A 12,563-nucleotide genomic window follows, 5' to 3' on the forward strand; every position below is an offset into this window, starting at 1 on the left:
AATTACATAATCTATTATTATTCAATAAGCATGGATATAAGAAATACATATATTTAAGATGCCTACCCTCCATCTCCACCATCGCCACCATCTCTCCTCAACCATCAACACACCTCCACCATCGCCATCGTCTCTCCTCAACTATCGTCGCACCTCCACTATCATCTTTTTCGTTTTTTTCTTATTCTTATTATTCTTTAATTTTTTAAGATATGAGATGTAATCTTATTATTCTTTCAAGGCTAATGATTATGCCTCTAGTCCCACTCTATTTTTGCCAAATTCTAGCATTTAAGGCCTCATATAAGCTTTTTAATGTTAATGTTACTATTTCAAATAATAACATATCATGTTACTGATTGTTTTGCAAAAAGTAATATTATACTAATATTTACCCGCATTATAATGTTATGTGACTTTGGTTCAGAATTGTGTGAGTGAATATGAGATGATTTGGTCATGTTTGGTATAAAATAAATAGAGAGCATGAGTGTGAGAATTTTAATAGGTCAATTTTCATATTACTTTTTTTTATTTTTAGAAAATAAACAATATTGTATAACAAGGGCAAAAGAGTCTTGTACACATCAAAACTCATTTTCTATGGTAGGGAATAAATGGTGGAATTAGTTTGAGATTTCACCATTAAAAAATCAACCAAATAATGGTATATGTTAATCGCACCCTCATTCCCCTCTTTAAATACCAACCAAATATCCCCGTAGTGTATTGATATTGTGTTTTTTTTAAGATCATTTGCTCTAACAAGAAACATGACAGATGATTTTGTTAAGAGGGTACTTATATGACATTTTTCGTTTTGCATAAATGACAAAAAATTATAAACATTTATTTTATTGATAGAAATGTCCTCATCTTATCCATTTGAGACTCAAATATGAGCTTCCTTCTCCGGTGACTATTTCGGGCAACCAATGGGTGGGAATTGTGAGCCTAGGTCTGAGTTATACTCTCGTGGTTGTAGCTAGCAGCGGGCGACGTTTCTGACAGCCGGATTGGACACTTTTCTTCACAGTTGGACATAACTTTAAGGTCAAAATCAAGTGGAATAAGCATATGACAATGGTGAATGATGATTAGGGGTTGGTCGCGGTGCTGTCACGCTTCATTTTGGTGGGCTGATGACCGGATAATAATAAAATAATTTTTACTAGGGGTAATAGCACTTTTGGGTACTGAATAATCTGATCCAGTTCAACTCGGGAATTCATTTTTCAAACGTTCCAAGTTAGGTATCCAAAAATTAAAATTGTTTCAATCTAGTCATTCGGTCGGGCTGCTCACTATTTGGGCAAGAGAAATCATTGATGTGGCTTAAAAATTAATATTTTTAAATTTTTAATTGACTTAGCCTCTAACGTGACAGGCGATGAGTTTGATATTTCTGTTTTTTTAGATAACCCAAAAAATAAAAACAAAAAAAAAACCCAATTCCTTCTGCTTCTTTACAGCCACCGTCCAATAAAAAATCAAAACCTAAATTCCTCTTCGTCTTCCTTAAACATTGTCCATCACAATTAACAGTTCAAGCTCACACACCCAAGTACTTTTTTTCTCCTTGACAAAAGTATATCCTCGAGAGAGATCCGAATGATGCCATTGAAGTGTTCATTGACGGATACCCTGTTAAAATCCCTAAAGGTATGATGGTGCTGCAGGCTTGCAAGTTTGTTGGGGTCGACATTCCTCGATTCTACTCTCACTTGGTGTGAAGGTCCGCTGGTGTTCCTGCAAAATTTTCTACTCAGGACCACGCTGTCGGCGCCATCGCCTAGTGGTGGCCCTGACTTTATTGTCGATGATGGAGATAAATGGGACCCTGTTGTTCATTTCTTAATTTGTTCGATCTCTTTACAAATAAGTTGTTTGAAGTCTTGCATGGACAACCTGATCATTTCCGAGACTACCTCCCTGCTGTGCCTTCTCGGCCACTCATGGTCTCGTCGTTCGTGCCATTGCAATTGAAATCGAGGACACTGAGACTGCCTTCCGCACCAGCTTGTCCCATGGCGTGAATCCCAGAACAAAACTTGTAGTTCTTGAAAATCGAGGAGGACCCCCTCTTCGTTCATCTCTTCCAATCTAACTCTGATTCATCCTTCTTTGAAATCAGGGTGAAAAAGACTTGCAGAAAGTAAGCAAACCCGGGAGATCGAAGAGGAGTCGAACCTACATGGCCACAAAGACAAGATGCCGTCCAAAAAGAAGACGGAGATATTTGGGGACCTCCATTGTAGCGTATTTGGGAATCCCACGTTGGTAAGGAAGAAGATGGAGAGATTTTGATTTTATTTTTTTATTTTCTTGTGTTCATTTTTTTATGAAATATCCAAGTCACCCATGGCCACATCAGTTGAAATATAAATAAAATAATTGTTTATGCCACATTAGTAATTTTGCTGCCCGAATGAGTGAAATGAAACAAAGTTGAAATTTGGATACCCAACTTGGAACGTTTGAAAAATGGATTCCCAAGTTGAACTGGGTCAGATTATTCAGTACCCAAAAGTATTATTACCCCATTTTTACTACCAAATAATAATAAAATAAAACAAAAATCACGTGGCCAATTAGATTGTGGGTTGACCCCACAAGATCACTAGGCACACATAATCGGAAAAAAAATTAGTCTCCACAGACGCTAGGCGAGCGTACCCAGGAAACGCTAAACAGTACGAGCCATGGCTGCAGCCAAGCCGCGCGGCCGAACCATTCAATGTCCCACCATAACGGTTCCGATAATCCTCGCTCGTCTGATCTCTCCTTAATCCCTCTCTCGCCATAAGAAAAACCCTTTCTCTTTCTGGTGTTCGCTTGGCTCCCTGGCTCGCTCGCTCGTCGAACGTAGTAATTATCGCGGTTCATATTGCTTTTATTGCTAGGTTTTTAACTGCTGATTTGCTTCGACTTCTGGAAGGAGGAGAGGCCTCGAGGTGGAAGGTAATCCGTCTTTATTCTTTATTTCACCTTCGTTTTTCTAGTTTTGTTTTTGTTTTGCGTCTTCCTGAGTTTCTTCGCCGCTCTTTTCCCCTCTTTGTTTTTAATATATTATCGTCTGATAAATTGTTGCTTCGATGAATTCCATTTTTCGCGCTATTTTATATAGACATTTTTATGTTTAATGCCAGTAATTGTTGGATTCTTGTTTTTTCCTATTAATTGATTGAATTCCTTATTGGAGCTTCGGGCCCAAGGTATTCGTCTATTTGCGAGTGTGATTTTTCTGTTGTTTCGGTTCAATTTTTTTCTCCCTTTTCTGGGAGTTGTTGCATTATCAAGCAAAAGGCTTCATTTTTATCTAATAATTTAATTGTTTTCTTTTCATTCGCATTCTTATTTTTTAGCCTTATTATTATTATTATTATTATTATCATCATCTTTCTTGTCATCATCACTGAGGGGCCTCTTTATTTTGCATAACTTTGGGATGTTTCCTGGGGTACTACGGTTTTCAAGCTATTCCCGAACTCTTTCATGGTAATTTGTTGTTACTAATCTGAATATAGAGAGTTAGGGAAGTTTCGAATTTGACCTTGCTAACCAATCTAGTTGCTGACTTTGATACTTACTTGAGCATAATAGGCTTTGGGAATTAAATTTACCTCCGCTCAAAAGAAAGGTGTGTTTGACATCCCAACGAGCATCAACTGGGTCAGGTGCTGTTCTATAGAATAAGAGCTGGTTTCCTGGACTTCTCTAATTACGGACAAGACAAAGAAAAACAACATTCAACTAATCCCAATTTCGCTTTTATGCTTGATCTGAATTGAGAGGAGTAACTTGAGTTTAACCTCTAAATCCAACTCAGTTTTTATTGACATTTCATTTAATTGTATCAAAATTTGGGATTCTCCTCTTTGTAAAAACTTTTTAAAGGACATTAGCTTAGCCTTTTTGTACTCTCACTTGGTGTGAACGAAGGACATGCATCACAGTTTGTAGGCAATGAAGTTTTATCCTTGCCCATTTCTTTATGTTATTATTATTGGTGATTTCCAGCTGGAAACGAGTGTAACTTATTGGATTCCATATAAGCTGCATAAATGATAATTTTATTGGGGTGTGGGTAGCATAATAGCATTACTCTGAGCTGCACTTCTCTTTTGAAACTTTTGAATTATTGAACAAGGAATGATTTTATAACGGCAGTGGTCGATTACTTACTATCTCTGGCAACTGCACCCTTTCATTCTATCCTACCCCCACCAAAGGAAAGCTCTCATAGGCCATAGCCACAAAATTTTCATTTATGTAATCAGGGTTTTCACTTGGTGGATACAATTCATTTCTTTACAGGGTGCTCTCAAATGACGCTTTCAGTTTGCATGCGGAAAGAAAATCTGCCGTGAACACGATCAATAATGTATACTACAACATTTTGCTTTGACACTTTGGTAAGGATCTCCTTCATATATTGTGGGAATGGCAGCTGATCAGAGGCAAAAGCGACCAAGTGGTACCATTACAGGATGTAGTTCTTGGGATCAGTATAGAACGAGAAAGAAAAGACTAGAATCATCAAATAATGATTTAAATACAAAATCTCACATTTCTCTTGAATGGGATGGCAGCCAGGAAAGAGTTGTTGCCAAAAAGGAGCAAATCTGTATCAGTTGGAGAGATATAAGGCCTTTTGTAGACTCTATTCCTCAATGCCACAACATTCTGGCTGATGTTGTCACTATTCCTCAAGAAATTTTTGATTTGGAGAATTTGACTGAGGTACTTTCATATCAGGTAGCTCCAATTTTCTGTGTATTGTTAACTACTTTAGTCGGAATGTTTATTTTTTTTAAATGCTACGTCATGTTTTTGGCAATTTCCTTTCACAGGTTTGGCAGACTCATTTATCAGAGAATGAGAGAAGATTTCTTCAGCAGTTTCTTCCAAGTGAGCAAGATGCCCAACAAGTTGGCCAAGCATTGCTTGGCGGGGATAATTTTCACTTTGGGAACACATTTCTTAAATGGCAAGTATTGACCTCTGACTTGATCTTGTGGGATATTTGTGTATTTTTGCAGCAGTTAATGCTTTGGTAATAGACTGGGAGTGGAATTTTTTTGCTTGGATTTTTTTAGGTGAATCTATGTAGAGATAATATGTAGTATGCAGTGGCGGAGTTGGGATGCATTGTCACTGGGGTCACACTTTCTATAATGATAAACAATTACATACCAAAATAGCATACTAAGCGGACAAAATAATATTAGTTAAAGTAACCCAAATATTACATATATCAATTTTTTTTTAAAAAAAATTGAGTGAGGTCAAGTGACCCCACTCTGCCCTTCTATCTCTGCCCCTGATAGTATGCCACCTGCCTACCTCTAACCATGTTTGCTTGTCAGCTTGTCCGACTCTTTGAACCTGTGTAAGACAGGTGATATAACATCTAATAATTGCTCCGAGTATCTCTTTTGGAAAATTTTTATTATTGATTCTTAGTTTGATATAGACACTTACAAATTCTTGAAACTGCACATTTATTGGATAGATGGTCGTATGGATGGCCTCTTATATTTGTAGGGTAAACTATCTGATCCTTCTGAGTTATTGGATTAAAATTAACGATTCGAGTAATAGAGCAGAAGCTAAATGCCTAAATACATTAACAGTTGTTTTTGATCTTGAAATCATTTATACTACTCGTTTGAGTAACTAATGGCATAACTGAGGTTGTCAATTCCGCATTATTGGATCTTTTTATTTCATATACGGGATTGATTTATTTCTCTTTCATTTTGTATTTGTTTTTACTATTCTGATACCATATGCCACAACTGATTTATTCGTTTTTACATTTTAGTCATAACATAGGTATGCATTCTTAATTCTTTACATCCTTAGATTAAGTTCCTGCATAAGGAACTTACATGTGATTCTGCGTTTTTCCTCGTATTTCTTTCCTATATCTGGTATACGATGCAAAATCAAAATTTGGGCTAGTTGATTTATATGGAAAATTTGTTTGTAGGGGTGCTTCACTTTGTTTAGGTAATCTTCATCCTGATGCAGTTCTTCTTCAGGAAAAGTGGCTGAAGGCTGATAAGAAAGCATACTACTTGGAATTGAAGAGATATCATCATGAGTATGGGAAATATTGCTTTTCCTCTCTAATTTAATGCTGCTCCGTGAAGTTGTTCTCCAAAATTATTTGGTTGCAGCTTGTTTTCATTTTTGTGTTTATTTTTTTGTTCTTGTGGCAGTATGATTGAATATTTGCAGATGTTGAAGGGAAAATGGGGAAGCTGCAAAGATTCTGAAAAGGAAATTCAACAAAAGACTTGGAGGTTGAAGTTTGCTGCAAGTTTTTCTTTGTGCTTAAATTCTTGAGATTGGTCGAGGAAAATGTTTGTTTTTTTTGTCATGTGCATTCTGTTAGATGTAGTGTTGGCTAGAGCATATGCGTCAAGATTTTTGTTTTACAAGTGTTTAGGATGTGAGCTTATATGAATGTCTCACATCTTCTTCCAAATGTGAATTGTTTTAAATTATTGTTGGTGAGCAGTCAAGGGTGAACCCTTGGCCTGCTTTACCGCAACCTTGATAGCCTATCATTGTGGGGGTTGGCTCGTGCATCTTGCCCTTTCCCAACCCCACCTCTATTGTGGGAGCCGTGATTGGGAGTTGTTGACCACTTTTTTAACCTAGTTGATCAGTTCTTGATTTGATCCCTTACTTTTGATTTTATTTAGACATGCTTGACTTATTATTGACAGGTCAAGAAGGGATGATGGTGAGGGAATTTTTTTTCCTGCCAATGGATCTAGATTTTTTGACCTTGAAGATGATGTTGCGGCCACATCCAATTCTTCTTCCTCAATAGGAGAGGATAAAGCTTCTAGTAGTGATAATCAGAACTCTTCAATATTCAAGGGTAGAGAACTTCAGAAGAGGTAATCAAATCTTCAAGACTCTGTATTTTACGTGCACTGTTTACCAGGTGCGCTCATTGTGTTTTTTTTTTGGTGGTGCATTGGGAAGTTTTGACAAAGAGTTAGTTTGCTTTCTGTAATTCTGTCTTAAGTTTGAGCCTCCGCTTCTTTCTCTCTTTCTCCTTTTCTTGTTGAAGATGATGGCGTTTTTGCCTTTGTTTGTGTGTAGTACTTAACTCGAGATAACAGTACTGTCAGCAAAAGAGGAATGTGCGCTTTTAACTAATGGTTGGAAAACTTTGTAGTGTACTTAATATAGGGATCGTTCCCTTTATTCTCTCTTTCTCTCTCGTGAAACAAGCCTAATCTGTTGCCATGGGTGTCAGGAAGCACAAGAAAGGCTTGAAGAAAGACAAATGTATATATCCATTGATTGCTTCAGATCATGCGGTAAATGTGGGAAATGGACCCAGAAAAGGAGGAACGATTCACAAGCGTAACATCCAGGATAGTGATGGTGCTGAATATATGTCTTATTTAAAGGTTAGATGACCCCTTGATAATTTAAAAATGACATGGACTATTCAGTGATCTGTCATATAGCATTGATGTTTTCTGCGAGGAAACATATTTAGTCATTATGCACCTGCACATGAATTTGTAATGATTAGCTCATTTTTCTTACTGTTGCTGCAAGTTTGCAACTAGGCAGATAGTTTGGTAAGACAGTTTGAACCCTAGAATACCTTTTGGCCACACCTCCTGGTGAGTACATTATGTGATTGTTTATTTGTTTTTTGTTGTTTTTTTTTTTTCATGAGAGACAGCTGCTCTCTCCTAATTTTAAACCTGCCAACCAAAGAAGGTAAGAATGGGTTGAAGGCCACAATTCTTGGAAAATTTGCTGTTGTAGATAAATAAAATTGGATTGTTTTGCTTTCAAACACTTGGTGATTTGGTTTCTGTACTGCTCTCTCCATGCTTATAATGTGTTAAAATATATTTTCAACTAGTTGTACTCGATTTGTATGCATCTAAACTTATTTCGTGACAGCTTGTGGCTCTCAAATTGGTGACCTTGGTGGTCTGCAATAAAAATGAAGCACTGTCATTCTGTGCAGATAATTAATAGGTTTAGGAGACATCCAAATTTTGTGGATTACAAAACCACAATTTAGGGGGGTTAACTTTTTTCAAACTTTTGCTGATTGTTTGCCTTTGATGCTTTGCAGATTAGCAAGAAGCAGTACGAACTTGTGAAGAGTATGAAGGAGTCTGGTAAGACCATGCAGTCCAAGACACTTAACTGTGTTTTAGGCAACCATAATAGCTGGCATGTTCAACCATTTGTAGTATTTGAGGAAGAGGAACAGAGGAAATGGCAGGATCATTGGTTAGTATATGGTGAAATGAACACTGTTTTTGAACTTCTGAGACTTCCTGTTATCCTTCTCAAAACATAGTTAATTTACATAGGTTGCAATTGGCAAACAAAGATATTCCTGCGGCTTATGCAAATTGGAGGCAAAAACGGTTCCAGATAGGAGAAAGTATCGAGTTGTTGAAGCAAGACATGAAGAATGAACTAAAGTTGCAGATGGAGGTTGGATACGTGCTCTTGTGGTGTAATTATGTTATTTATCAATTTTTTTTTCTTTTTCTTGTTGTGTGCTTGCTTATTGGACGATGAGCAAAATATTTTTGAACATGTGTTTATATTGTTTGGGGGTTATAATATCCCTAAGCTTACTAAATTTGTTTGTTACTGGTATTCAGAATAAGAAGAAAGGTAACCGTGAGATTGTGATTCAGGACCAAAATGATGCCGGTGCAGACGATGAACCAAAAAATGAAGAAGATTCTGGTTCTGGCTCATTACAGAATCAACCACAGCAGATTTCTTCCCTTAAAGTTGGCCATCACTTGAATGCCACTACTACGGATGCAGAAAACAATCATATTATATCTAGACCCGGTGATGCTTCTCAATATGCATCCAGGTACGCGGAGAATGCAAACGTTGCAAATGTTCCTGTTAGACAAAATGCTACCATCTCTTCATGTGGGGACGGCGTCTGGTCACATTCTCACTATAATTCAACTGGAACCAATGAGTACACATCTGCCAGTGGGTTTTCGCATCCACATCAAGTTAATGAAGGCCAACGAACTCGCGTGATTGATCTAGAATCTGACGTGGGTGATGAAGCCAACAGAAAAATTTTGTTGCTCAGACAATCAGATGATGGGTCCTTCAGTTCTTACCCAAACCATGACCAGAATGAATTCCTTCAATCTCTCTTTAAGGGCCATGGGATGTTATCCTGCCATCATGAACAAAAACAAGCTAGCTTTGATTTTCTGCCACCAAACAATGTGTCGGTGGAAGATGGCCAGTTCCATGGGCATTTCCAGGATCAGGTTCAACCACTGCTGCCACTGGAGCAGGGGCAAAAGACGGAGAATGAGGGCTACATGCAGCGAAGAATGTCTTCGGACATTTACTCTGGTGGAAGCAGATACTTAATTCCAAGGCAAGAGCACGTGCCTCCATTGGGTGTTCAGGATTGGACTATCAACTCTACCCACATGCCAACAACTGCTCTTCAATCTAACCTAAATGGTGGTGAATTGCTAAATCAGAACTGGTTTCCCTCAGAGCATCAAATGCGTGGGAGCTGGAGTGGTTCAGATGGTGTTAATGTTCCAAGTCAGAACATTGCAAGTGGAAGCAATGCAGATCAAAGCTTGTTCAGTGTCTTATCCCAACGTAACCAACCATGCAATAGTAGCCCTTATGATACAGTGGGCTCCAATGAACGGGTCATTTTTCCCAGGAACTATGGAATTGTTGGTAGAGGTGCTCCCAGGATGACCAATGCTTTGTCCCAAGGAGTCGATCCAATCAACTACTTGGGAGAGCGTGGTGAAGCTACTCCCCTAATGCCTGATGGTATGGGATGGATGAGCCTGCAACAGAATTCTGCTCTACATGATCCAATGGGCAAACAGTACTTGGGGTCATGGAATCAATAGCCACATTTTTTTGAGTTGGTGGCAATCTGGCCTGGATTAGGTGATCGTTCACAGTGGTTGATTAGATAAAGGAGCAATAGTGAAGCATGACGCACTTGTTCAGAGTTTCTGAGTTGTTATTCTCACAAGAGACTCTTAAGGTTATCACATATCTACAGAATCCTGATTATACAATCCCCAAGATAGTTTTGTGTATATATCTTCTAGATAGTAGGCGGGTCTGTGGGATGAAAATGGAAGGTGAGAAAGATTCTGGTTTCTCCTATTTGGGTTGGCAAGTTATTTTATTAAATTTTTGTTTCCATTGGGATTCGTATTAGTTGGCTGGCTGACTAATGTGTTTCAATAATATTTGAGGCTATAGATCATTGAAATGCCGCTCCCCTTCCTTGTCTATTAAAATTGCTCCCAGCTGGAGTGAGGATGATAGTTTGTGGGTTTTGGTTCACTTTGGTTTGATAGTTTCTGCAATAGAGCTTGATATCCTAACGAGGATGTCATGTTATTTGTGGAAGGAGTTTGGTGGTTGTTAGCTGTTGTCTAAAATTGCAGTCAGAAATGATTGGAGTGGAATGACATGTAGGTTGGTTCCAGATTCCATCTTTAAAGCGATTGGTGCATGCACCACCCTCGCAAATCATCATGAGTTATGAAGATGTATGGTATACTTTTATACTTTGGGGTTGTTTTTAATATTTATTTATTTTGTCGAGGTTTTTTGTGTGGTGAGATTTGGAGGGGATGGCATAGTAGAACCAAATATCTGAGAGAGACCTGGAGTTCGATTCTCCCTGGTGGAGCAAATGTGCAATTGGCGGCAATTGGCAAACAACTCTTCAAAAGCTCAAATGGAGTGAAATCACAAACCGATTCTTAGCGAAAGAGAAGGCAGGGGAGGAGAAACAGGGACTAGTTCAAATGCCGTGACCTGGCATGCTAAATATAGCACAACAGAGACACCAATGTTCACACAAAATCCCCAACTTACAATTTGCTATTAACAACAAAAGATGGTTTACAAACAAGATTTTTCTTTCATTTGTGACACTAAAGATTCAATTTGCTATTAACAACGATCAGCTTTATATATGAATCTCAAAATTAACCAAGTATACCCCATTTTTTATATACCCTAACTAAAAATGTAACATTTCTTAATGTATCCCTTTTCATGCATTTTCATAAAAACACCATGCACACCCCTCTTCTTCATCCTCTACCCCAACTCAATCACTTCCGGTCATCCACCACTGCACTAACAATAATTCTTTAGAAAAAACACTCTTGCAATTCCGTCTTTCAAATATTAGCCTTGGATTAGGTTAATATTTTTCTGGGTTTTGCTTTCAATTTTGAACTGAAAGCCTCAAGGTCATCACTGCCCAAGCGATCTAAGGCTGAGATCTCGCCGTCCAAATGTTTGAATGGATCTACTACGGATCTGGATCACGATCTCGATATTGGTGGGTTTTTTTGTCGTCGGCGCCTCCGTCGATGTTGCTTGGTAGATCTGTGGAGAACTGATAGTGGAGTTGGACTGGTTGTTTGAATTTGGTGGTGAATTGATGGATTCTAAGAAGAATTGGTTGATTGTCTATACAGAGATGAGTTTGGGTTTTCGTGATGAAGATGAACAAAGGGAGGAAGGCTTGGATATGTGGTAAGGATCTGGGGTATTTTTATGAGATTTTGGGGTATATTTAATGAAACGTGGGATTCAAATAGTGCTCATCATTAACAACAAAAGATGGTTTACAAACAAGATTTCTCCATCATTTGTGACACTAAAGAACAAAAAAATCAAGGGAAAAAATGATATCACAGCTGTTCTTTTACACTTATCAAACACCCGATTGTCGTCGTCTTCGACATTTTTTATGGGAAATTTTTTTTGTAAGAATGAAACTGTTATGTCACAGGAATCACACAAAGGCAAACAGATGTTATTTTCATTTTGCTTTAAATAGCTGGCTTCCAAGGGTCACGGTTTGAGTACCTTCCCCCATTACTGTAGTCAAGTTCATTTCTTTCTCTAGTATTCGATCAAGTTCCATAACCACAAAGTTCATGGAAGGCCGTCTCTCGCTTGACATCTCAAGACATCGTAGTATCAGCTGTATGTAGTCCTCCACACATTCTGTTGTGAAACTCCCCAGTCTCATGTCAATAATTATGCTTGAAAAGTTTGTAAGATTCTGATTACTTTGAACCTGAAACATCAATTTGCAGCTTTTCAGAAGTTGTATCACTTAATCACAAGCAAGTAGATCTGACAATGCAAAATGAAACTTGAAGCGTACCCATTCAACCAGGTTTTGGCTGGAGTCTGAAGATGGAGGTCCAGTTGCTTCCCGGCCACTTAGCAACTCTAAAAGAAATACTCCAAAACTATATAAATCACTTCTTTCAGAAAATCTTCTGAACTCTTTCACCCTACACAAGTAAATGGTCTTCAGACGAAGTCATCCAAATTGCATCAGTAGAATGATATATTCACATGGGTATCAAAAAGTAATACTCAGGGGCAAGGAATATCTCGTCTGCTGTCACTTGTGAAGATGGACCCGCAACATCAACTCTTCCCAGGAAATTACGAAGTCCCGCATCAGCAACCTTAGCTATAAAATTTTC

The 12,563-nt window shown here is 38.1% G+C and overlaps 1 protein-coding gene across 4 annotated transcripts; it reads left to right on the forward strand.

Moving 5' to 3' along the window:
* The first annotated feature begins 2,650 nt into the window (after positions 1-2,650).
* On the forward strand, positions 2,651-10,317 carry LOC120016938. Of its 4 annotated transcripts, XM_038869941.1 has the most exons (10): positions 2,651-2,961; positions 4,318-4,758; positions 4,854-4,990; positions 5,996-6,109; positions 6,228-6,311; positions 6,741-6,917; positions 7,283-7,439; positions 8,129-8,289; positions 8,373-8,499; positions 8,673-10,317. In XM_038869941.1, the coding sequence occupies exons 2-10, from the start codon at positions 4,444-4,446 to the stop codon at positions 9,930-9,932; spliced, it is 2,532 nt and encodes an 843-aa protein (XP_038725869.1). In that variant the 5' UTR covers positions 2,651-2,961; positions 4,318-4,443; the 3' UTR covers positions 9,933-10,317. The 4 variants fall into 4 exon arrangements, with proteins under 4 accessions (XP_038725869.1, XP_038725870.1, XP_038725868.1 ...); XM_038869942.1 differs by lacking the exon at positions 2,651-2,961 and having other exon boundaries at positions 3,567-4,743; XM_038869940.1 differs by lacking the exon at positions 2,651-2,961 and having other exon boundaries at positions 3,569-4,758.
* The last annotated feature ends 2,246 nt before the right edge of the window (positions 10,318-12,563 follow it).

This window comes from Tripterygium wilfordii, chromosome 15 (genome assembly GCF_013401445.1).
Source record: "Tripterygium wilfordii isolate XIE 37 chromosome 15, ASM1340144v1, whole genome shotgun sequence".
NCBI classification, from domain to species: domain Eukaryota; kingdom Viridiplantae; phylum Streptophyta; class Magnoliopsida; order Celastrales; family Celastraceae; genus Tripterygium; species Tripterygium wilfordii.

What these genes read in the sequence shown, in the direction of transcription:
- LOC120016938 (XM_038869941.1), top strand. Translation starts at nt 4,444, where the DNA reads ATGGCAGCTGATCAGAGGCAAAAGCGACCAAGTGGTACCATTACAGGA. An exon ending in TTGAAGAGATATCATCATGA is followed by an intron (nt 6,110 to 6,227) that starts GTATGGGAAATA and finishes TTCTTGTGGCAG; the next exon opens with TATGATTGAATATTTGCAGA. An exon ending in AATATATGTCTTATTTAAAG is followed by an intron (nt 7,440 to 8,128) that starts GTTAGATGACCC and finishes GATGCTTTGCAG; the next exon opens with ATTAGCAAGAAGCAGTACGA.